Source organism: Equus caballus, chromosome 20 (assembly GCF_041296265.1).
Source record: "Equus caballus isolate H_3958 breed thoroughbred chromosome 20, TB-T2T, whole genome shotgun sequence".
Classification (NCBI taxonomy): Eukaryota; Metazoa; Chordata; class Mammalia; order Perissodactyla; family Equidae; genus Equus; species Equus caballus.
Genome location: NC_091703.1, coordinates 12,136,773 through 12,158,279, shown reverse-complemented (window position 1 = coordinate 12,158,279; position 21,507 = coordinate 12,136,773). Strand labels below are relative to the sequence as shown.

At 40.5% G+C, this 21,507-nt stretch overlaps 1 protein-coding gene and 1 long non-coding RNA gene across 14 annotated transcripts in view; both read left to right on the top strand.

Annotated features, from left to right (window-relative positions):
• Positions 1–21,507, top strand: part of LOC102148205 (uncharacterized) — a 117,523-nt gene that overhangs the window by 718 nt on the left and 95,298 nt on the right. For 5 of the 13 annotated variants that reach the window (XR_011429482.1, XR_011429480.1, XR_011429479.1 and 2 more), the window contains exons 2-5: positions 114–359; positions 1,170–1,316; positions 3,657–3,863; positions 8,336–8,385. This is a non-coding gene — a long non-coding RNA (uncharacterized lncRNA). Of the gene's footprint in view, positions 1–58; positions 360–1,169; positions 1,317–3,656; positions 3,864–8,335; positions 8,386–9,140; positions 10,172–21,507 lie in introns of those variants that run through there. The other 8 variants (XR_011429491.1, XR_011429484.1, XR_011429481.1 and 5 more) reach the window with 5 other exon arrangements.
• C20H6orf52 (chromosome 20 C6orf52 homolog) lies at positions 12,104–20,080 on the top strand. The gene is given in 5 exon segments (XM_014734551.3): positions 12,104–12,310; positions 12,525–12,724; positions 16,710–16,755; positions 19,776–19,802; positions 19,805–20,080. Coding segments are annotated over 5 exon segments (468 nt in total). The 5' UTR covers positions 12,104–12,240; the 3' UTR covers positions 19,930–20,080.

The window sequence follows — 21,507 nt, the reverse complement described above, 5'->3', positions numbered from 1 at the left end:
AAAATAATAGCATAACATAACGTACTCCAGTGATAGATGAATCATGTTATTGTTCCAGGCAAGGGGAGATGACAGAAATAAGTGCGGCTGAGGTGTACCTTTTTATACGGTAGGCGCTCAAGAGAGATGGCTTGGCTAACTGAGAGCTGGCGTCCTGCTGCCGCCTCAAAAGGAAAGTGAAAAGGCCTCTGTTGCTGGAGCCGCTTGCTAGGGGACTGCCGCTCGGATGTTGGCAGCAGAAGATTTTCTCGAGGGCTTTTGCCACTGCTGCTTAGAGTGGCCTTTACCATGGCAGGAGCTCATGCCCCAGGGGTTTCGGAGAGCTGGCAGTCACACATTGCTTCCGCTTACCAACAGGGGTAAGTCCTGAGAAATGGGTTGTTAGGTGATTTTGTTGTGCAAACAGTATAGAGTGCACTTACACAAACTTATATGGTACAGCCTACTACACACGTAGGCTATATGGGACTAATTTTATGTGGCCACCGTTGTATTTGTGGTCCGTGGGTTGATCAACACCTCAATACGTGGCACACGACTATTTAGGTCAGCAAGGAGTCACCTTGCCCCGACGCAAACTGAGTAGTCCTCACAAACATTTATTTATAGTCTAAACGTCCATTTGCCGTAATTCCTTCTCCACATGTTCTTATTGATATTCGGCGCCCCCCACCCCCACCCCCAGTGTTTGTCATCAGCTCAGCTACTGGGTATTATCAGTGACAACAGATGAGATGATATGCTGATACAGCTTACATCACTCGTGTCAAAAACAACTTTGCTTCTAAGAACAACTTTTATTTGTCCTTATCAACAAGTGGATTTGAAGTCATGAAATACAAATTTTTGTAAGATATGGAGATTCGGAGATGTGTTAGAAGTGACAGCTTTGCACAACCTTCCAACAGAGTAAATCCTGAAGCATGTAATTAGTCTCATAAATGCCATAGTAGGTCAGTTTGACAAGCAGGAGGTTAATGCGTACGTTGATGTGCGTCCTTCAACCCCCATTTGAGCTGTAATAGAATCCTGTAGCACTTAAAGACCCATTTATTTCTGGGAACGTTTGTTCTCTGGTGTTCTGAATTGTCAGTACCTGTTTAATTCAGGTTTGTTTTAATTGATGTTGGTTTGGGTCTTGTAGAAATGATTATATTTTGGATGCTCAGGTTGTCATTGCAGCACAAGGAAGGCCTTGTCTCGTGTGTACCTTACTTTGGCGACCGCACGTGTAAGCACTCCTGGGGCAGTGAAACGCTGAAGTCAAACTAATCCTCAGTCTCCTGGAAACCCATGTAGTTCTTCACTGTTTTATGGTAATTCCTTCCCTTTGTGGTAGTTATCTTCCTTATTGTGTGAAAAGTCACAAGTTATTATACTATTTAAATTATTTTCCTATTTACTGCTTCTTAACTATTTCCACCAGAGAACCACTCAGGTCAAAGGAGTGAGAATTGCTGGAGTGGGTGTCCCCTGGGCATGGGACAAAGAATGAGTAAGCAGGACATTTTTTTGAACTGTCATATTTTATCTTAAAAAAATAGGACTTTTTGAAGTTTACTCCATGACGTATCTGTGTATTTTAATGTGAAGGTAATATTCTCTCATCCAAAGAGAAAAAAAAACTTTGAATAAAACTGCTTTCCAAAATCACATGCTTTATGCATTCTTTTGCTTCCAGAATGTCCCTGGTGCCCTGAGTCTTTATCTCAAGGAAGGCTCACCTGCTGTTTGAGAAGAATCAGTACTCTTGTAATTGTGTTTTGAAGTGAATTTTAACTTAACACTATAAAAGGATAATTACTATATTCAGTACATACTACCAGATTGTCACACTTTTATCTGCTTACGTATCTGCCACATTTTAAAGAAGAACCTGTGGCTTGAAAAGTCTCTTGCTCCAATCAGGAATCTTTTACAATATAGTTGATTTTAGAATGAAAACCATAGTGTAAGTGGTTTACTTTTTTTTTGTTTTTTGGGGTTTTTTTTTTTTACTGTTAGAAATTTGTGGAACCAATCTTAGAGCCCAGAAGAGTTTAGAGAGCATCTGGTCCAGATGTTCCTAATCTGGGGGAGTTCATGGATGTCTGGGGGACTTTGAATACCCTGAAATTATATGCAAAATTGGGTATGTACGTTTTTGGAGGAGAGCATTGATAAAATTTCATTACATTTTCAAAAAAATTAGTGCCTCATTGAATTTAAAATACACTAATCCAGTCTGAGGTTATAAATGCTGAAATAGATCCAGAAAAGGAACTCTTTCAAAACCATACAGCTAAGTAACAGACCCAGTGCTGCTACTGCTTTTTGTGTTTCCTTGGGCTCAAACATTCTCTTTAACAAAGAAGAAAAGTGGTTTCTCCTTGTCTAAAGAAAAACACACAATACAAAGTCATATACCTGTTCAACTGGATTCAAACTGAGCCTACTTCCTGCAAAACCTCCTGTTCTGTTTCCAAACACAGGATGTAAAAAGCCATTTAATCTCATTCTTGTGAAAACTGCAGTTGCCAAGAAACAACCAACTGTTCAGAGTTCATTAACACAACAGCACAACAGGATTTTTAGTTTTGCTTTTGAATTATTGAGAAGCTTTTCATGCGTGAGCCATGCATTGATTTATTCATTCATTCAACAAATATTTATTGAGTGCCTGGCTTTGTTTGGTTTGCTAAAGAAAAAACAGCTAGGCTTTTTTTTGTGTGTGTGGGGGGGAGGGTGGTGGTAAGGTGGATATACTGGGCTAAGAGCAGGATACAGTGGAGAGAAAGCAGCCCTGTTAGAAATGTCGTGTGAGTCTACTATTCCTGCTCAATTTCCCTCCTTTCTCAGTGTGACCGGTAGCAAGTCCATTAAATTTTAGGACTACGGAAGTTGCCTGTGCTTGTATTTCCAGCGGATTTGGTCTCCTTTGCACGTAGGGCTAAGGGAGGCAGAGAGGGCAGGCTCCTTCCCGTGGACACTGGCCAAGATTCCGCCCTGATAGAAATTGGCTTCACCTGCTTCATGGGAATAATCCAGGTGAAATGAGAAGTTAGCATTTGATGTTTTTACAGAGCAAAGCGATATTGGGGAAAGCTTCTTTGTCACTGTCATCTATAAAGCACCTGAATGTCCCCCTTTATCTCTGGAGCCTTGCCCCTGGTCTTCTGTGCCCAGTTCCTGCCTTTTTCCTGGGTGGTTTCAACATGCTTCGTTGGCCTCTGCCTCCCTCAGCCTCCTTAGCACTGAAGGCCTTCAGAACAGGCTTCCCCAGGATGTGATACTTTGGCACATAAAATATTTTGAGCTAATGGCAATCAAGACCCTGCAGGCTCAAGAAACTTTTACCTCTCCTTTCAAGAATTTAAATTGGGGCTTTGCCCAAATTAAGAGTTATTACCAGAAGTAAATTTTTATGACCTATTTGTATGGCAGGGCAAACCTCTAATTATTAAACATCTGCTCTTCTTATCATCCTGTGAATTACCCTTCTCGCCTCAGAAGCCTCAGGCCCCTATCCCATTCCTTAGGTCAAGATGGCATATATGCCTCATTTTACCTTTTTGTCTCAACCTCTCATGTATGTGGGGGTCTCTCACCCTTTTGTGTATGTGGGCTTCCTGTATGTATGCAGTTAAATTTGATTTTCTCCTATTAATTTGTCTCAGTTTAATTCTTAGACCAGCCAGAAGAACCTAGGAGGTAAAGGAAAATTCCTTCCTTCCACACAGTTGGAGTGGTCAGCAGGATAAAGTTCTCTGGATGGACTCTGCTGCCTCTGAGGCTGCTGTAGCTGAGAGATCTTGGGACATCTGGCAAGCGCTGGCAGGCTCCTGGATCTCTGCCTGCTGCAGGGTCTTTTGGAAGTAACAGTGGTAATAGTCTTTTTTTTCTCTTTCCTAAATTTACATTAGGAGAAAATATTTGTAAAAGTGGTTTCTTGAACTTAAGCAACTCTGGTAAATTTGGTAGAGTATTCTTGATCCATTTCCTCCCAGAGATGGTCACTGCTTTTCTATTGTGTCATTTGTCCTTAGAAGGAAATTCCATAGGCAAAGTCAGCTCACGGCTTTTGCTGTCTGGAAGGGTTTCCCTGTTTGAACCGGCTCACAGTATGAGGTTTTCTTTCCTCGTTATATGTCCTGAGAGGTTGGCTTTTTGACCAGTGAGAAAATTCTCTCTGGTCTCTGCCAATCCAGAAGGTGCATTTACCAGGGTGCACTGGTAGCCAATCAAATAGATTGGAGTTCTGAGTCTCTTTGTCCAAGTGTGCCAGCTCTCAAGGGAGTTTGTCATAAGAGGTCCTTCTGTCTTAAGACTATCTTTGGGAGTAAACTTCTTGGATCTTGGGAGGGCTTCATCCTTCCCAGTCTCCTTTGGGGACACCTCTTGCATCCATAGTTAAGCCATAAAAAGGCTTATTGGGTTGAGTTGCTATTAAGAACTTACTTGTCAATGGCCAGCTGATGGATCCTTTGCATTGGAAAAACTTCTAAACTGGAAAAAATTTTTAGAGAGCTCACATGTTGGTATAACGGCTAGCCATTAAGACTCCCTTAATAAGATGAAAAAACAGAAATTAGAACAAAGTCCACTCAGACCTCTTCTTATTTGCCTTCAGACATTTACAGATATTATAAAAATCAGGACATTGAAGTACAATTGTTTAGCACTTAAGAAGAAAAAGAAAAAAACTGTATATATAACAGCTAGACTTAGGGTCTACCTAACAAGATGAAAAAATAAAAATTTAGACCTAAAACAAAATCCAGTGTAAAACCCCCTTCTTAAAATCTGGCCCCATCTGCCTGTTTCCCTTTTCCTCTAAGATTTACAGAGAGCACTCCAGTCTAGTCTCAAGGAGTATGCAGATTATTCATATAAATGCAGAAAGCCAGAAAATGAATTTAGCAGAAGCACCTGGGACAGGCAGTAGTGCTCACTATGCTGGACTCTGTACTCAGGCTCTGCCACCTTCAGCCCTTCCTATGCAAGGTCTTTTGCAGACGTCCTAGATGTCCACCCAAGGAATCTGAGACAACAACAGATCTTTTGAATAATAAAGCTTTTTTTTACCTCCACTTTAGAAGATCCTACCAAATGTAGAAAAGAATTAGAAAGATCAATGGCCACTCTATAGTTCCTAATCAAGAGACAAAAATGCAGTTTTCACATTGCCCCTTCCTTTCCAAATCCAGACCCGCTGGTTATTGACCCTTTCTCTCCCAGGGATAGCTGTTGCCTTCATGCTTGTCTTGTTTTGTGTCCTAAGGGCTTGGCTGGGCTTTCTGTCTGCCTGTGATGTGCAGGCTTTTGGTTCTGTCTTTTGGCTGTCTTTGGGAGTGATTCTGGATCTTGGGAAGGTAGTAACCTTTGAGGATGCCTCTTGAGTCCATAGAGTTGTTTAGTACTGTGATAAATACTTACTATGTCCCCCAGCTGAAAACTGGCAAGATATTTAGAGGGATTTTTTATTGTTAGTAGCCCTATCGTGAAAAACGGCCAAATTGAAAGCTGATATTCAGAGCCTGATAGGATTTTTTTTTAAAGGCCTTCTTCCCAAAGTTAAAATAAAACTATGTACCCAGAAGGAAAGAAGCAAATTAGTGCTGATGTAATTGGGTGGGTAGATCAACCTATGATGTTGTTTGAGTTACAACCCAATTTCTAAGGAATTGAGAGCAGCTGTCCTTATCTTACAAATCCTTGCAAAACTGGAAATGCAGCTGTAGAGGCACTTCAGATTCCCCCCCGTTTCCTTTCATCAATCCCCCAAACCTCCCCTATTTATTTCAGAAGGCTTGTTACCTCTCTGGGCTGGACCATCCCCAATTCCTAATACTGAAGGAAAAAAAGAAAAAGAAAAAAGAGGCAAACAGCTATAGAAACACCCTTGCCTCAAATCTAGCATTTGAAATGTCTTCTCCACAAATGTTAGTAGAAAAAAGCGTTAGCCATGTCAACAGATAAACTTAATTTATTCCATATGCCAGAAACACAATTTGAATATAAGTATTCTTCCATAACTAGTGAGCTTTGTATTATTGTAGCTGATTCATGGCAGTAATTTTAGAACGATAGCTATAGGGTCTCTATGTATGTGTATCTATATATATGCATGTTGTAAATATGTGATTTTTTCTACCTCTAAATGGCATTATCAAATTTAATTTATGAGAGCTCTATTCACTTGGCTTAAAAAAAAAAACAAGTGCTATATAAATTGAGTATACTCTCAAGAATATTAGAAATTAACCCAAATGAATTTCAAGATCATGTGACCTAGGAAAATATTTGGTATTAAAGCTAATTTAAGTCTATTAGTTTACTTAAAGTAGGTATATCTTTAGAATTATCAGCATTAAATATAAAACTTTTGTTCTACCTAGATTTACTAAAAGTGAAACAAATTCGTGCGATCTCTCTTATAAAATTTGGCAGCAAAAAATTGATGGCTGACTTTGTCTAATGTCTCATGAAGTTCTGGTAGGTAACGTAAACATAATTATTTGGAACAATTAAACCAAATAGATGTAAGTAAAATAAAAAGAGTTTTAAGTGAACTTTTTAAAAATAATTGTGTTATGGTATATGCACTTAAAAATAGCTTCCAAGATCTTTTTAGTAACTTGAAACTTTAGAGTTTTTCTAAGTTAAATCTTGAGAATTCACTGAATGTCTAGATCATTTCCAAATAAGATAAAATACTGAAATGTTAATTGCTAAACAAGTCTAAGTTTACTGACTTTTGATCTGTTATTACAGAGAAACTAAAAGGTAAATTTGGATCTGTTAGTAAACATGTCTTGTGCTTTACTGGGAGATTATACTATGAGGAAGCATATGCTTTTAGAAATTATGAAATCATAAATTTGCTGACCTAAAGAATACTGGTATGGCAAATAGTTCACAGTTGCTAACTTCTTAGTTTTTATTGGAAATTAAAGTTTCTGAGGGTTAAAAATTTCTAATTAATATATAATTAAAACTACTAAAATAATAAGAGAAAGATCTTAGTATAAAAATGTGTGTTTTTAGTTAAAAAAAAGAAAAAAGTTTACCCTGCGTGATCAAGTTAGCTAAAATTAAATTTTTATTTTAAGAATTTTAAAAATAATATCAATAGTGTATTTATATAAAACTGGAACTTAATTTTCTTTTCATCTCTTAAAAGAACAAAGTATTCTTGGAATATTGGTCTGCTCCTGATAAGAGATTATGAAAGGTTTTTCCTTACCTTTTTGTGTTTTATCAGAACTGTTTTCTGTGCTTTATGTTAAAAGCTGAATCTTTTTTATTAAAAGAGCTAAAGTTTTGCAACTATGTAACCTTTTATATTTGTCTTTGAAATCTTTTTGTCACTTTGGTTAAACAGATAATTAAATATTAAGTTTGATAATCTGTGATCCCATTTAGGTGAGTGTTTTAAAACCTCTTTGATATTTTTGGCGAACTTCCCAAAATCCTAATATATCCTGGTATAAAATGCTGTCTGTCATCAAAATCGAGGCTCACATTAAATAGCAGGAAAGCACCTTAGCTGACTTTCAAGCAAAGGCAGCAACAGTAGAATTCATAAAGGTTATGACATATATGGATGAAGTCTATTCTGCTTCTGCAAAAAAAAAAAAAAAAAAATGACCCTCATCGCCAGACTTTTGCTATCCTAATGTTCTTGTAACATGGCAACAGTCTGCTCCTGAATCAGAAAAATTAAGATAGGTAAACAATAGCTGTAAATTAAACAAATAGGGCTATGGGAAACCCAAGATGGCTGGTTAGTTCTTCCTGACTCCCTGGCAAACCTCACTTTTCAGGTTTTGCATTCCTTCACCTGTTATAGCAAAAACTATTTTTGTCCCCAGAGGCTTCAGAACTCCTCCCTCTGGGTCCTTTGAGCACCTGCAGCTGGACTTCATTCAACTACCACTTAGTATAAGTTATCAGTATGTTCTTGTTATTGTATGTGTGTTTTCCAAAGGGTTAAACCCGCCCTTCCCCCCAGCCCCCTCCCGCTTGCTGCAAGGCTGATGCCCTCACACTGGCAAAGAAAACTGTTAGAAAATGTGTTTCCCACTTGGGATACACTTCACAATCTCCAGTAATCAAGGCATCCACTTCACTGGGTAAATCTATGAGCCTTAGTGAAAACCTTGTAACTTCTTGGAATTATCACTGTTCTATCACCCTCCATCATCAGACAAAGTTGAGAGGACTAGTGGAAGAGCTGGATTCTAGCTGAACAAGAATTAATTTCACAGGACTGAATGAACTGATAAATATGATTATAATTTTTATGACTTTTTCTCTAAAATATTACTGTTTTTTTTAATCCTTTGTTTTCCAGATATAAGGGAATTATTTTTCCTCCTAAGACAAGTATGACTACAGCAGTTGGTAAGTTATACCTTTGTAAGCAGAATTGAAACACTTTTCTTTTTCTCCTTATCTGGTCCCTCCAGAATTCATAAATTTAGTGAGTATTCTTATTTTCATGGAAAAGTTATCTGCACAAGTTTGATAAGAATCTGTTCTCCTTATAGCAGGACACAACTGGAAACTAGTTATATTATCAAGACTTTGACTGGAATGTCATATTTGAGAGAGAATGTGCTTGGACTCAGATATGACCAGATAGCTTTAAGGAACCAAGATGGACTTTATGAAGCCAATAAAGTGCCTTGAAAATATCAGCCTGGTACCTTCTTAGGTGGTTCCCAGCAGCCTTACAAGATGAGTAAGAAAGGTCACTTCCTTGCAGGTGTAGGAATCTCAGGGTATCTTGGGGACCTCAAGAAGAGAGGAATTCACACAAATCTGTAGGTATTGGGAGGCAAGTCTAATGCCAAGTTCTTGGCTTGGTTTCCTGGCCTTGAGAGATCTTGAAAGTTCAGTCTGGAGATTCCTTGTGCAAGGTTTCAGCAAAGCAGATTTAAAAGAGCCTATATGATCAATTGCTATTCTTGCTGCACTTATGAAAATAGCAAGCCAGATTTCTTGAAACTAGACTTAATTTTACAAACAAATTAGTTTCACTGTGATTGTCTTTGATAAAAATGGGGGTGATTTTAGAGAGAAAAATTATGTTTCAATAGAAACTATAATACACCTTTGTGGATATTAGATTCTAGTGCTGTTCATTGTCTTTTAAGGTTTTATTTACTACCTGTAAACTGGACTGGATCCTGAATTCTTCTAGTTTCCTCCAGTACCTGGCTACAACCCTCCAAATTAACATATCCAGTTTTCTCCCACCTTTTGGCTTGGAATCACAGAGCTAAAACTACCCTTTTTCCTGAAGCCCTGCAAACTGAAGCTGAACAACTTGATATAAATTTCAGAGAAATCATCACAATGGCTTATCTATGGAGAATCTTTATACCTGTTGCTGTATGGGCCATTCAGACAGATCATCAGACATTCAAACTGAAAACTAGGAAAATCTGTTGGATTGCCCCTGCTGGCCCTCACTCTATCTGAAAATGCCTTGAGGCAGACATCTAGAAATATCTTTGACTGACTGCCTTCAGAACTCAGAAACTGGGATTATAGTCTGCTCCAGTCATTAACCATTGTTTTCCTTTTCTTTCCATAGAAATGCCTCTTATTAAAGACCTGATTGCTTGTACCATAGGCCTAATGTTGGGAGCCCACCTGCCTCAATACCTCCTGAAATTGGACACTATTGTTTAGTTGGACTGACCTGTTGTCTAAACTGAGAGTCTGGTTCAATGCGATGGAGCAATCTACCAATCCAACTTCTGGAATGGGAAGCTTCTCATGAAGTTTCAAAGGCAGGACTGAAGAGGTTCAGAACAGGCTTTCCCAGGATGTGCCACTTTGGCATGTAAAATATTTTGACCTAATGGCAATCAAGACCCTGCAGGCTCAAGAAACTTTTACCTCTCCTTTCAAGAATTTAAATTGGGGCTTTGCCCAAATTAAGAGTTATTACCAGAAATAACTTTTTATGACCTATTTGTATGGCAGGGCAAACCTCTAATTACTGAACATCTGCTCTTATCCTCCTGTGAATTACCCTTCTCTCCTCAGAAGCCTCAGGCCCCTATCCCATTCCTTAGGTCAAGATGGCATATATGCCTCATTTTACCTTTTTGTCTCAACCTCTCATGTATGTGGGGTTCCCATGCATATGCAATTAAACTTGACTTTGTCCCATTAATTTGTCTCAATTTAATTCTTAGGCCAGCCAGAAGAACCTAGGCCAGAGGAAAATTTCTTCCTCCCCCACACCACCTTATTATCAATGTTAAACTCCTACATTTCTTCCCACTTACAACTTCATCTCTCACCCATTCATAGCCAAAATTCTGATTTTCTTTTTACAAAAAAAGAGAAGAAAAAAATCCCCATATTAAAGTTTTTACAAAAAGAGAGTCCTTAACTGATAGGTTTTATTTGATGTCTAAGCTGCTGTAGTAGTTAAAAATTGTGTTTAACTTCATATAACTTAAAACAACAGTGACTTAAACAAGACATTTATTTCTTAAGTGAAAGAATTCCAGAGGTTGGCCAATCTAGTGCTGGTGTGAGGAGTCTACAGTCCTCGGGGACCTAGACCTGTTCTCTCTTTCAGATCCTGTATTTGTGTGCGTGACTTCCTCCTTGCTGTCACCTCATAGGTCAACACAGGTGCAGAGTCATTTTGGCTCTAGCCGTCTATCTGTAATGTCAGCACTAGGCCTGGGGAAAGGCTAGAGGACAAAAATACCTCCCTCTAGCTAAGCAAACTCTCTTTGCCCACACAGCTTTCCTCAATCCCCTTATAATAGTTCTATATACATCTTTTAGCCAGACTTTGGCCACCTGGCCACATCTCCCTACAAGGGGGGAGCTGGGAAATGTCTCTTAGTGAGGCCTATTGCTGCCCCTAAATAAAATCAGCATTCTGTTATTAAGGAAGAAAAGGGAACTGGATATGGGGTGGCATCCAGCAATGTGTGCCACAGCTGCTAATCAATAGCATCTCCCTTGAAGATGTGGGGGGATCCACTGGAGTAGAAGCTCCACCGTATCCCCAACACCGTCACCCTGCCTGTAGGTGGTAGGACCTCAGTAAATGGTGGGTGAACAATGGAATTGATATGACTTTGTGATGATAAATTCATCATGATTATTTCTCACCTGACAGGTAAATGGAGAATACATGATGCACTTGAATTGTGGAATAGTTAATGAATAGTGGAATAGTTAGTTATTAACAAGCTGCAGGGAAATGGCCAAACCCTAAGTGTTCCTATTTAGACTCCGAAGTTGTCCTAAATTTTGACACTTCCTGTAGCCTTGCTCACTTTGCTCCCTCTGTGTACATGAGAGCTGGCTAGAAAGGCAGAATGCAGGCTCCAGTCCAAATCTATTGAATCAGAACCTACATTTTAAACAACAGGCCTGCCTAATTCCAATGTGCACTGGAGTTTGGGAAGCACTGCTTCATCGTGCTTTTTAAAAAAATACTACAAGAAACTACAGAACTAAAGAAATACTTCTGTAAATTGTTTTCCAGTACTCGCATTAAGGGGCGTGTGTGTGTGTGTGTGTGTGAGAGAGAGAGAGATACCACTTCTTGTTTTCCAGTACTCGCATTAAGGTGTGTGTGTGTGATACCACTTCTTGTTTTCCAGTACTCGCATTAAGGTGTGTGTGTGTGTGTGTGTGTGTGTGAGAGAGATACCACTTCTTCCCACCAGTTGGTTGGGATAATGATTTCAGCCTGCAGGGAATATTAAAAAACAAAGTCTACTAGGTGATGCTTCCAATAGTTATTCTTTGCAGACAACTGAACTGAGGAGGGAAACGTCAAATTGTGGTATTTGTCTTAAGGTTTTAATTACTAAAAGTAACTCTTACATGGTATTGTAGGGGGTGGGGTGGAGACTTCTGTGTCCTTCACAGTGGCCCAATATATACTCTCCCTGTCCACCCTGGGTTCTAGCTGGCTTCCCCAGACCTGATGGGTGAAAGACTGGCAGCTCAAAACTGGCAGAATAGTTTGCAGGCGTTCCCTCAGGTGATCCCAATGTACTCTTTGCCCCCACCAACCGCTTAACCCCATTGTCGTGGAAGTCAAGCAATTAATTGCCTAGCAGGAATTGCCACTAAATGCAATCACTCTCTCTGACTCAGTTGTGAGTGTTATTTATCAGGTTGAGAGGTTTCAGCCCACAAGCTGGAACTTTTGATGCAGGAATAAAAACTGGATTCTGGGTCTCATTTTATCAAGTCTCTGGATAAATGGCGGGACAGGAGAGTTTTGCACATTTTGGCATAGCTCAACAAAATAATTACTACTGGTACTGGCAAAGGTGAGCTGTTTTTTCCTACTCTGAATGAAAATGAAGGCCCTTTGTGTTCCATTTGTTACGGTTTTTTTGGCAATTTACAAGTGATTGCTTTGAAAATAACTGTTCTTAAACTGTTAAAGCAGAAATCATCCTTACTTGTAACTTCTGGGAAAGAAGAAAGAGTCCTGGGGTTTTGAATAATTCTGCCTTGTCGGTGATTTTGTCATTCCCGTCGTCTCTCCTCTGCTGTTAGGGTGAAGCCCGAGTTCCAGCCCTCCCAAGGTTACCCTTTTGGCCACTGGTCTGAGCACCAGCACAGCTGTTGCTCCCTTCCTGACTACAGCAGTGGCTGTGCAGTGGTTGGAAGTGGACACAGCTGCCTCTCTGTGTGTGCGACCTCTGGACACCCAGCTGAAACTCTGGTCACCCAAGAGGTATTCTTCGCTGAAATGACTACTGTGTGGTTCGTGTGCCCAAATGGAAACATCTTTCTCCTATTTTCACACCTGCAGATCCTCTCATTCAAATCCCCACAGCCGTGGCTTTCGCTATCTTATTACCAGAGAGTAAGAGCGGATGACCTAAGAGTTTGACTTGCAAATGGTTTAAGTCCTCACTGTCTTCCAAAATAGGCTGGTGAAGTCTGTGCCTAAATTCTTGCTACTAAATTTTAGATGATCATCATTCGATAGATTCTATTCTTAAAGACTTAAAATATGACAAGAGGTAGTTTTTTGTTTTGCTATAGCAGTGAGCTTTACCTCACTTTGAAAAGAAGTTTTAATATTTTGATTGTTAAAGTAACCCATTTCTGAAACCACACAAGGTGTATTGGAGTAAGGGAAAGCCTCGCTCACCCCCTCCCTTTCCCCGTTGCCTCCCCACTTAGACGAAAGCCCGTTCAGGTGGATCTCTGTCCTCTAGAGGTTTCCCTCGTCCTCTCCCTAAACCAGTGTGGTTGGGCTTCGTCTGTTTGAGGAGTTGGGAGCGCCTTGGGCAAGGAGGGCCCATGTAGTCCGTGCTGGTTTGCTCCGGGCTTGCTTCTGCTTGCAGGTTGAATCAGGAGAGCTTTCTTTAGAAGTTGCCCATTTGGATGTGCTGTGATTTTAGCTCATCCCTCATCGACTGACATTTTAAATGTTCGTTGCTTTAACAAACTTGCTGTTACCTATCCTCGAGTATTTGAGTAAAATTTTCTGGAAGTGGAAGTTCTGGATTAAAGGATATAACATTTACAATTTTAAACAGCAAATTAGTCACCAAAAAGTCTTCTTGAGTTTACGCTTTCTATTGATGTTATGGCTTGCTTCTCTACATTTTTTTGGTGTGATTAGCCAATCTGACAGGTGAGAAAGGCATTTATCTATTACTGAGGGCAAATACCTTTTCAAATATTTATTGGTATCTGTTGTGTGACTTTGTCCTTTGTCTACCTTTTTCCTGTTGTGTTGTATCCCTTTTATTTGACTGTGTAAGATGTTTACATATTAGGGAAATTAGCACTTTGCAGTCAAAACGTTACAGATTTTTCTCCCTGGTTTGTTTCCTGATGTGCACAGTGACACTCTGTGTGATGGCCTTAATATCAGCATTGGATTTGATATCTAAACCCTCAATTTTGAAAACTTGTATTTGCTTGCTAGTTTTTTGCCCAAACTTTTTCAATTTTTCAAGTCTATGTTAGGTGAGCCTCTTACATAAAATATCTTGTCCGATTTCTTGGCTCTTCTTTTTCTTTTTAAACCCAGTCTGGGTTTTCCTCTCTTAGATCTTTGATACTGCATCACTTAAAAAAAATCTTTTGCTATATTACCTGACATTGTAGCATATGTTTTTCTTTCACCCTTTCCTTTTTTTGCTTTTCTGGAAGATAGTCTATTTTCTAGTAGTCACTTCTGTATCTTTAAATAGAGAAGTATTGGTTTGAGTATATTGTCAACTTCAGAAATAAAAGTATCTTTTCTCTCCACTCATGAGAAAACTAAGAAATTAACAGCCTTTTTTCCCTGCCTGCCACCCCTTCCCCCCTTTCTTCTCATTTTTGTTGGCATATTCTGGGTTTTTTTTATCCCACTGTCTAGTCAAATTATTACTATAACATGCAGTTTTTCATTCAAGAACTATAAATATATTCTCTTTGCTGCTGTGGTTGCCACACTGGTGCCACCTGCCTGCTGCAGTGGTGGGCCTTCCCGGTTATGAAGCTGTAGGGGAGGAAGATATTTCCTCTTCCCAAATGTGGGTTCGTCTGGCCGGAGAACAAATTAAATTCACATGAGACAGAATAGCAAGAGAAAATTAAACAAAGCTTTATGAGGAACCATGGCCCGGGGCCTTTCTTCTCGAAGGAAGAAAGGGCACCGAAGAAGTGGGGTGCACATAGTGGTTATATACCCCCAAACAGGGTGTTTCACATGTGATTGAAATGTCCCTTTTACAATAGTCACGAGGCTGCTCTGTCAGCACAGAACTGGATGGAAACAACAGATAGGTCTGCTGTCCCAGTGAGCGCCGCAGGGTGGCAGGTGTGTTGCCTCGGGCTGGGGGGGCTCACAGATGAGCACCGCAATCGCAGTCGGTTCCCAGCCTAAAGAAAGATGCTTAATCTTTAAGGAGATGCCAACGTTGGGAGGGGGAGGGAAGTCAGTTACAGGAGGTTACCAGAGAAGCACAATAAAATGCAGATTTTGTGTCCTTGCCTTTGGTATTGATTAAGAGTTTTTAGAGAGAGAAGGTCATCTCCTTTCTTCTTCCTGGTACAGAGAGGAAGGCACCTTTTACAGATAGAGATTTACCTTACAAATGTAAATGTGTCCTAACAAAGGGCGAGTTCCATTCCTCAGAGCCTCCTTCCCTGTCCCAGTTTATCAAAAGCAATCAGCCTCAAATAATCCTCATGCCAAAGAGACATATCTTGGGGTGGCCAATTCCAGGTCCCCACAAAGCTGAGCAGCAATATTGGAGATGGTAAGGATCTGCAGTGGGTCTCTTTCCCTTATACTTCCTCCCTTTAGTCTTCCCTAATAAAGTGGGTCCTCCATGAAATGTCATAGTTTTATTGGCTGCTTCCCCCAGTGTGGTATACCCGTGGCCACAGCCCTTAACTCCCCATCAAGGGACTTAGCCCCCTGAGAGCCCTCTCCATTTTGACATTGTGTCTTGCTTAAGGTGAGAGGAAGGGGAGGTCTTAAAAAGGATTCTGAGGTCTTTGGGGCCCATCACCACAACTTTCACAAACTAACTCTAGCAGAGGAAGATTGTCTATAGATGTGCCCTTCTTTAAGGACAGCTGGCAGCATACCCTGCGCAGAATCTCAGACCGGCGCGAATGCTCTGTCTCTAGATAGCTTCTGCTCCTCGCACCCTGGTAAATTTAGGATCTATGTTTACCAGAGCACACATTGGAAAGGAGGACGTGTGAGGTTACTTGGACTCTGTATTATAAAAAAGGCCTCATTTAAGCACAGATTCTGGCTGTCTTAGTCATTTGTAAATAGAAAAAAATCTACCAATGGTGTAATTAAATTTATGGTAACCATTTAGTTTATTTTCCAAACCAAGACCTATTTCAGTGTGAAAGGGAGGCATACTTTCAGATAGATTGGGCAGAATAGGTAGTGGATCTTTGGCTTTCAATATAATCTCGTTCTTTTTAGCAAGGGAGGCTTACTTGAGTTCATTAGTGCTAGGAGCTACCTTGGCCCTTTCTGGGTGGGGTGGTTCCTTGGAACAGCTGTACATCCTTACGAAAGATAGGTTCCCAGCAGGTACCTATTGAGAGAAGTCATAAAAACTTATGCTGCCCCAGTAAAGTCAACAGAGTCTGGATTAACAATACCGAGATTTATTTTGGGACTGCTTTTGGAATTTACTTCTTTCATTATGTAAGAAGAGGATTGATTAGTTTGCTTTTCTGTAGCCTCTACATTTCCGTAAGCTCCTGCTATCCTGGTCTTAGCTGAGTCATGGGGTTGGAGATGTGATTAGACGGCCAAGAGGGGGATGTGCTCATGGAGACTGCAGAGTGTCATCCGGAAGGAAGGGCAGAGCTCCAGGTAGAGAGTTGGGCATCTAGTACAGGGACTATAGAGTCTGGATGCTAGGGTCCCAGGTGTCAGGTTCCTAGCCCAGGCCCTAAGATGCCAGTTAGTTCCCAGAAGCTTCAGAGGGGCCAGCGGCCTTTGTAGGGCTTACTCCTCCTTCATGACCCTTCCTCTGTTGACTAAGTTCACCCCTTTCATAATTGTAGTATTATATCATTTAAAGATTCTTCTGATCAAAATTAAAAACAAATTTGATCTAAGGGGAGTTTAGTGTTTTAGAAATTATTTTTGAGAGCTAGATTTTTCCAAGAAAGCATGTTGTTAGTAAACCTTTAAATGAAATTATTTTTTCTTAACATACTGGTTTTCATTGTAGGAAACCACATCTCTGGCTGAAAACCGAGATGAAGACCCAATAGCAGGTATCTTAAACCTGGTGTTGCAGTGGCTGAAAACAAAACTAACCCCATTTATAGGTTCCTCATTCACTCAACTGGTTAAACACTGAGAGAGCCTACTGGAAAATTCCAACGTAGGTTGCCTAAGCCATTCTCTTCAGCAGTTAGTCCAGTTTTTGGAAATTGCTTCTGTGGGAACAGCTTGAGCTCAGCCGCCTCTCTGGGTTTTTATGGACTGGGAAATGGGGACATTTCCACGCAATAAGAAGATGATAAGTTGTTTTTAAGATCCATTTCCTCCATAAATTTAGACTTGGGGATTAATTATGCTTTAATTTTTATTTTTAAGGGGAAAAGCATGAGGCGATCGCTGTGGCCTTGGCTTCCTAGCTTCCCTCAGGGTTATTGGTTCCTGGGGGACCTAACAGGCCTCCTCTGTAGTGTCAGGTGGGGCTGCCTGTAGTTCTTGATCTGTTTTGAAAGGAACAAAGTGTATCTGCTCAGAGAAGAACCCTGTTTCTGAATACGTCTTATTTGAGAAAGGGAAGAAAATGTTTGGCTTCTTTTGTTTAAGTTATAGGAAAGAGAAATAGAAGAGAAATGCAGAGAACACCTTTGCCTGTTTCTTATCACATGTCTGTCTTATCACATGTCCATCTGGTCTCTTCCCCCACCCCCATCCCCACCCGTACCAGACAAACCCACCCACTGCCTCTGTGATTTTATCAGAGAAAGGAGCATCTGTCTTTGTAGTCTCGGTGATTAATACAAAGTCTGCATGTTAACAGGTGCTCAGTGCTTAAATGAAATGAAATTGATGTTTAAAAGCAATCTTATTTAAATGCTATGGGACATTCTAGACTTTAGTACTTTGATTGAAATATGAATAAAAGATGCTTGTTCCAGCTCTCAGGGGGATTTCATTCTGGTTAAAGTGTGAGTCTATTTCCCCTGGTTTCTTAAGTTCTGCAGATAGTCTCTAAAAATAACAGAGGAAGACGTATACTTAGAGTGTGCTTTCTGGATGCTGATTGCCAGGGTTCATATCTCACTCACTCGCTCTGTAATTTCAGACAAATTAATCTTCAGTGAATTGGCATCTGCATCTGTAAAATGGGATGCTAAAACCTACCTTGTAGGAAGTATGAGGACAGTATCTCTAAAGTGCTTTTAAATATTTTAATAGCATCTGGCACATGATAACAAAATAACAAAATATTATTTCAACGTGTAATTGTTACTGCCCAAGGTGGGGTCCCCTGCCCCGGCAAGACAGTTATGAGAGAGAGAGTGCTCATAAGTGTGTGGTCCTGACACCACCAGGAACACGCAGAGTCAGGAGCCGTTCTGCAAACAACTGCCCATAACAGTGAAGGAAAGAACCATGGGGCATGACTTTACGAAAGCAAATTTCGAAAATTTCAGGAAAAACATAGAAACGTTAAATTTTCTGATCACAAGCTCTCAAAGGAAAGATGGTTCAAAAGGGATGGGAAGCTCTAAAGAACAGGATTCAGACAACATAGCCACAAATGACTCTGGTGAAGAAGATACGCAGCTTATGAGACTTATATGATATGTGAGGCCTATTTGATGATCTTGATTCTAAAATGATAAATACAGAAAGACATTGTGTCAGTCAGCTTGGGCTGCCATAGCAAAATACCACTGACTCAGTGGCTTGAACAACAGAAATTTATTTCTTGTAGTTCTGGAGGCTGGAAGTCCAAGATCAAGCTACCAGCTGATTTGGTTTCTCGTGAGGGCTTTCTTCCTGATTTGCTGATGGCCGCCTTCTCATTATATCCTCACAGGATGGGGATAGAGAGCATGCAAGCTCTAGTGTCCTTTTTAATAAGGACACTAATCCCATGGGACTAGGGTCCCACTCTCATGACCTCCTCTAATCCTAATTATCTCCCAAAGGCCCTATCTCCAAATACCATCTCATTGGGGGGTGTTAGACTTTCAACATATGAATTTTGAGAAGACACAAACATTTAGTCCACTACAGGCACACAAATACAGATGAATAGCGTGAACCCATGTGAATATCAGGAAGCAAATTGTGGTCCTGAGTGAGCTAAGGCTTGCAGAAGTTACAAAGGAAAACAGAAAGGGCTTCTGTAGTTATACTCAGTACAAGGAGAGAAAAAAATGGACTACATTTAAAAAGTCAATGACCTTGGAAACCTGGCACCTTGGAATGAAAATCTGTCTGATTCTTTCATGATAACATAACACCACCTCCTCATCACAGGATTCCAGGTTTCAGAGAAGGAAGGCCAGGACCCCTCTGTTTCTGAATTAGTTGCTATAGACAGTGGTTCACTTATCAATCTGACTAAGCAGATAAAGCAGCATGCTTAGTTTTTCAAAGCCCTGTCACAGGGACTGGGTCCTGGCTCACTGTCTGGCACCGTAGCCACCCAGGTGTTCATGCCAGAAACTCAGGACTCATCCTTGACCCTCCCTTTCTCTTTTACCTCCAATTGAATCCATCTCCAAATACTGTCCATTTATCTCCAAAACATGTCTCGATTCCGTCCATTTTCTCCAGCTCTTCCACCATCTAAACGCTCATCGAGTCTGGTAACACTACTTCTTTTTTAAGCTTCAATTTCGATTTTCAAGGTTTGGTTTTTTTTTGAGGAAGATTGGCCCTGAGCTAACATCTACCGCCAATCTTCCCCCTTTTGTTGAGGAAGATTGGCCCTGAGCTAACATCTGTGCTCATCTTCCTCTATTTTTTGTGTGACATCTGCCACAGCATGGCTTGATGAACGGTGCGTAGGTCCACACCCAGGATCTGAACCAGCAAACCCTGGACTGCCAAAGTAGAGGGCATGAACTTAACCACTATGCCACCGGGCCGGCCGCTCTATTTTCAAGTTTTATTGAAAGGAAACACACAATTTAAAAATTTTAACATTAAATGTCTGCAATATTTCCTGCTAATGTTTTTTTAAAAACTCTAATTGTAAGCCATTTCTAAACTGTGTCTTGTAAAACTATTTTTTTATATGCATTATTGGCTTCTACAGATCCAAATCTTCATTTGAATATTGAGGAATTAAAGAGTTTATGATGAAAAGTGAAGAACTCTACGACTCTCTCATGAATTGCCACTGGCAGCCTTCAGATACAGTTCACTCTAAAATCCCAGATGAGTCCTCAAAGAAGCAAGATGTTGGTTAAGCTACCCAACTATCATATTAATTGTATCCTGTTTTGTTTCTGTTTTTGCAAAAAAAAAATTCTCCCAGGAATATACTGGATTCTGTATGTAAATACAAATTTCTAGGACTTAAATGTGATTGATGTGATAGAAGGTAATGTAAATAAACTTTGCCAGCACATCCATTTCTGGAAGTGTGTTATATTAACTAAGTGTCAGAAGGGGTCACATAACCATCATGGCAGAACAAGGTGCACTGTAAGACATTTGAAAATAAGTTTAATGTCAGATGGGCCCGACCTGAAGTGATGTGGCCTTAGCTACTCTGATAGGATTTGCTAATGTTAAACTCTCATGGAGAGAAATCCTATCCACAGATAATGCAAGGTTTCTTGTCTGCATCTTGTATAGAAAATGTAGATTAGAACTAGTTGTTTGATCTCCATTTCTTGACCATCAGCGAATCTTGTGAGAGAGCTAGACATAGAATACAGTGGAGACTCACTCGTCTCAACTGAACAGAAAGATTACTAAGCATTACTAAGAAAAAGTTTGCTTGATCACAACAGCGTATCAGCCTTCTAAGATGGAGAAATTGGGTCCCCATAGAAACCAGTTCAGAAACTTCAATGCATTCTATTGACTGTGCCCTTATAAAAGATGTCCTTTTTTTTTTCTTTCTGTCCTAAAGATGAACAACTGTCGTGTTTATTGCTTTGCCTGGAGGATACTTAAATGAGACCCGTGGGCCTGAGCTGAGTGATTTGAGGCCTGAAGACTTGTTGCTTAGAGTTGATTAGACTCTCTTCTGCTCTGAGGGTACTTAAGAGATGCTAATCCTTGTCCCAACTAGGCTGAAAGAGCTGAATCCAACATGGAGAGCCAGGTGGACTGCAGTCTCTGTGAAGGAGCTTGCTCTGCCTCTAGCGTAGGACAGGGCGTCTCTACCTTGGCACTGTGGACACTTTGGGCCAGACACTTCTGTGTTGTGGGAACTGTCTGTGCATTGTTCTGACCTCTACCACTGCATGCCAGTAGCAACAACCAAAATATCTCCAGAAAGTGCCAGATGTCCTATGGGGGTAAAATTGCCTCCGATTGAGAACCACTGGAATAGGGCAATGGCTGTCAAACTTCAGGGTGCATCAGAATTGCCTGGAAGGCTTGTTAAAACACAGAATCAGTAGGTCTGGGACCTGAAGATTTTTAATTCTGAAAGTTCCTAGGTAAGGCAGATGCTGGTGGTGCAGATACCACACTCTGAGAACCCCTGGCATCAGGAAATTCCCAATTGGTACCTAAAACAGAGGGTGAGGTTCTCCTTTCATGTTCCCCACCCCAACACAAAGTATGCAAGTGCTAACTTTCCTGCAGAGCCCTGACCTGTTCAGGTATCCACCCTCCTCCTACAGCTCTTTGTTTTGGGGACCAGCACCATGTCTGGCTCCAGGGAATGGCTCTTGTGTGATCTGAGCCACATGTAGTGGTCCCATTCCCCTTGCTAGTGAATGGTTTAGATAAAGACATATGATAAAATTCAAATTAACAAGATGAGAGGAGAAGTTTTCCTCACTTTTAAAAGGAGAAACAGAGAAAGC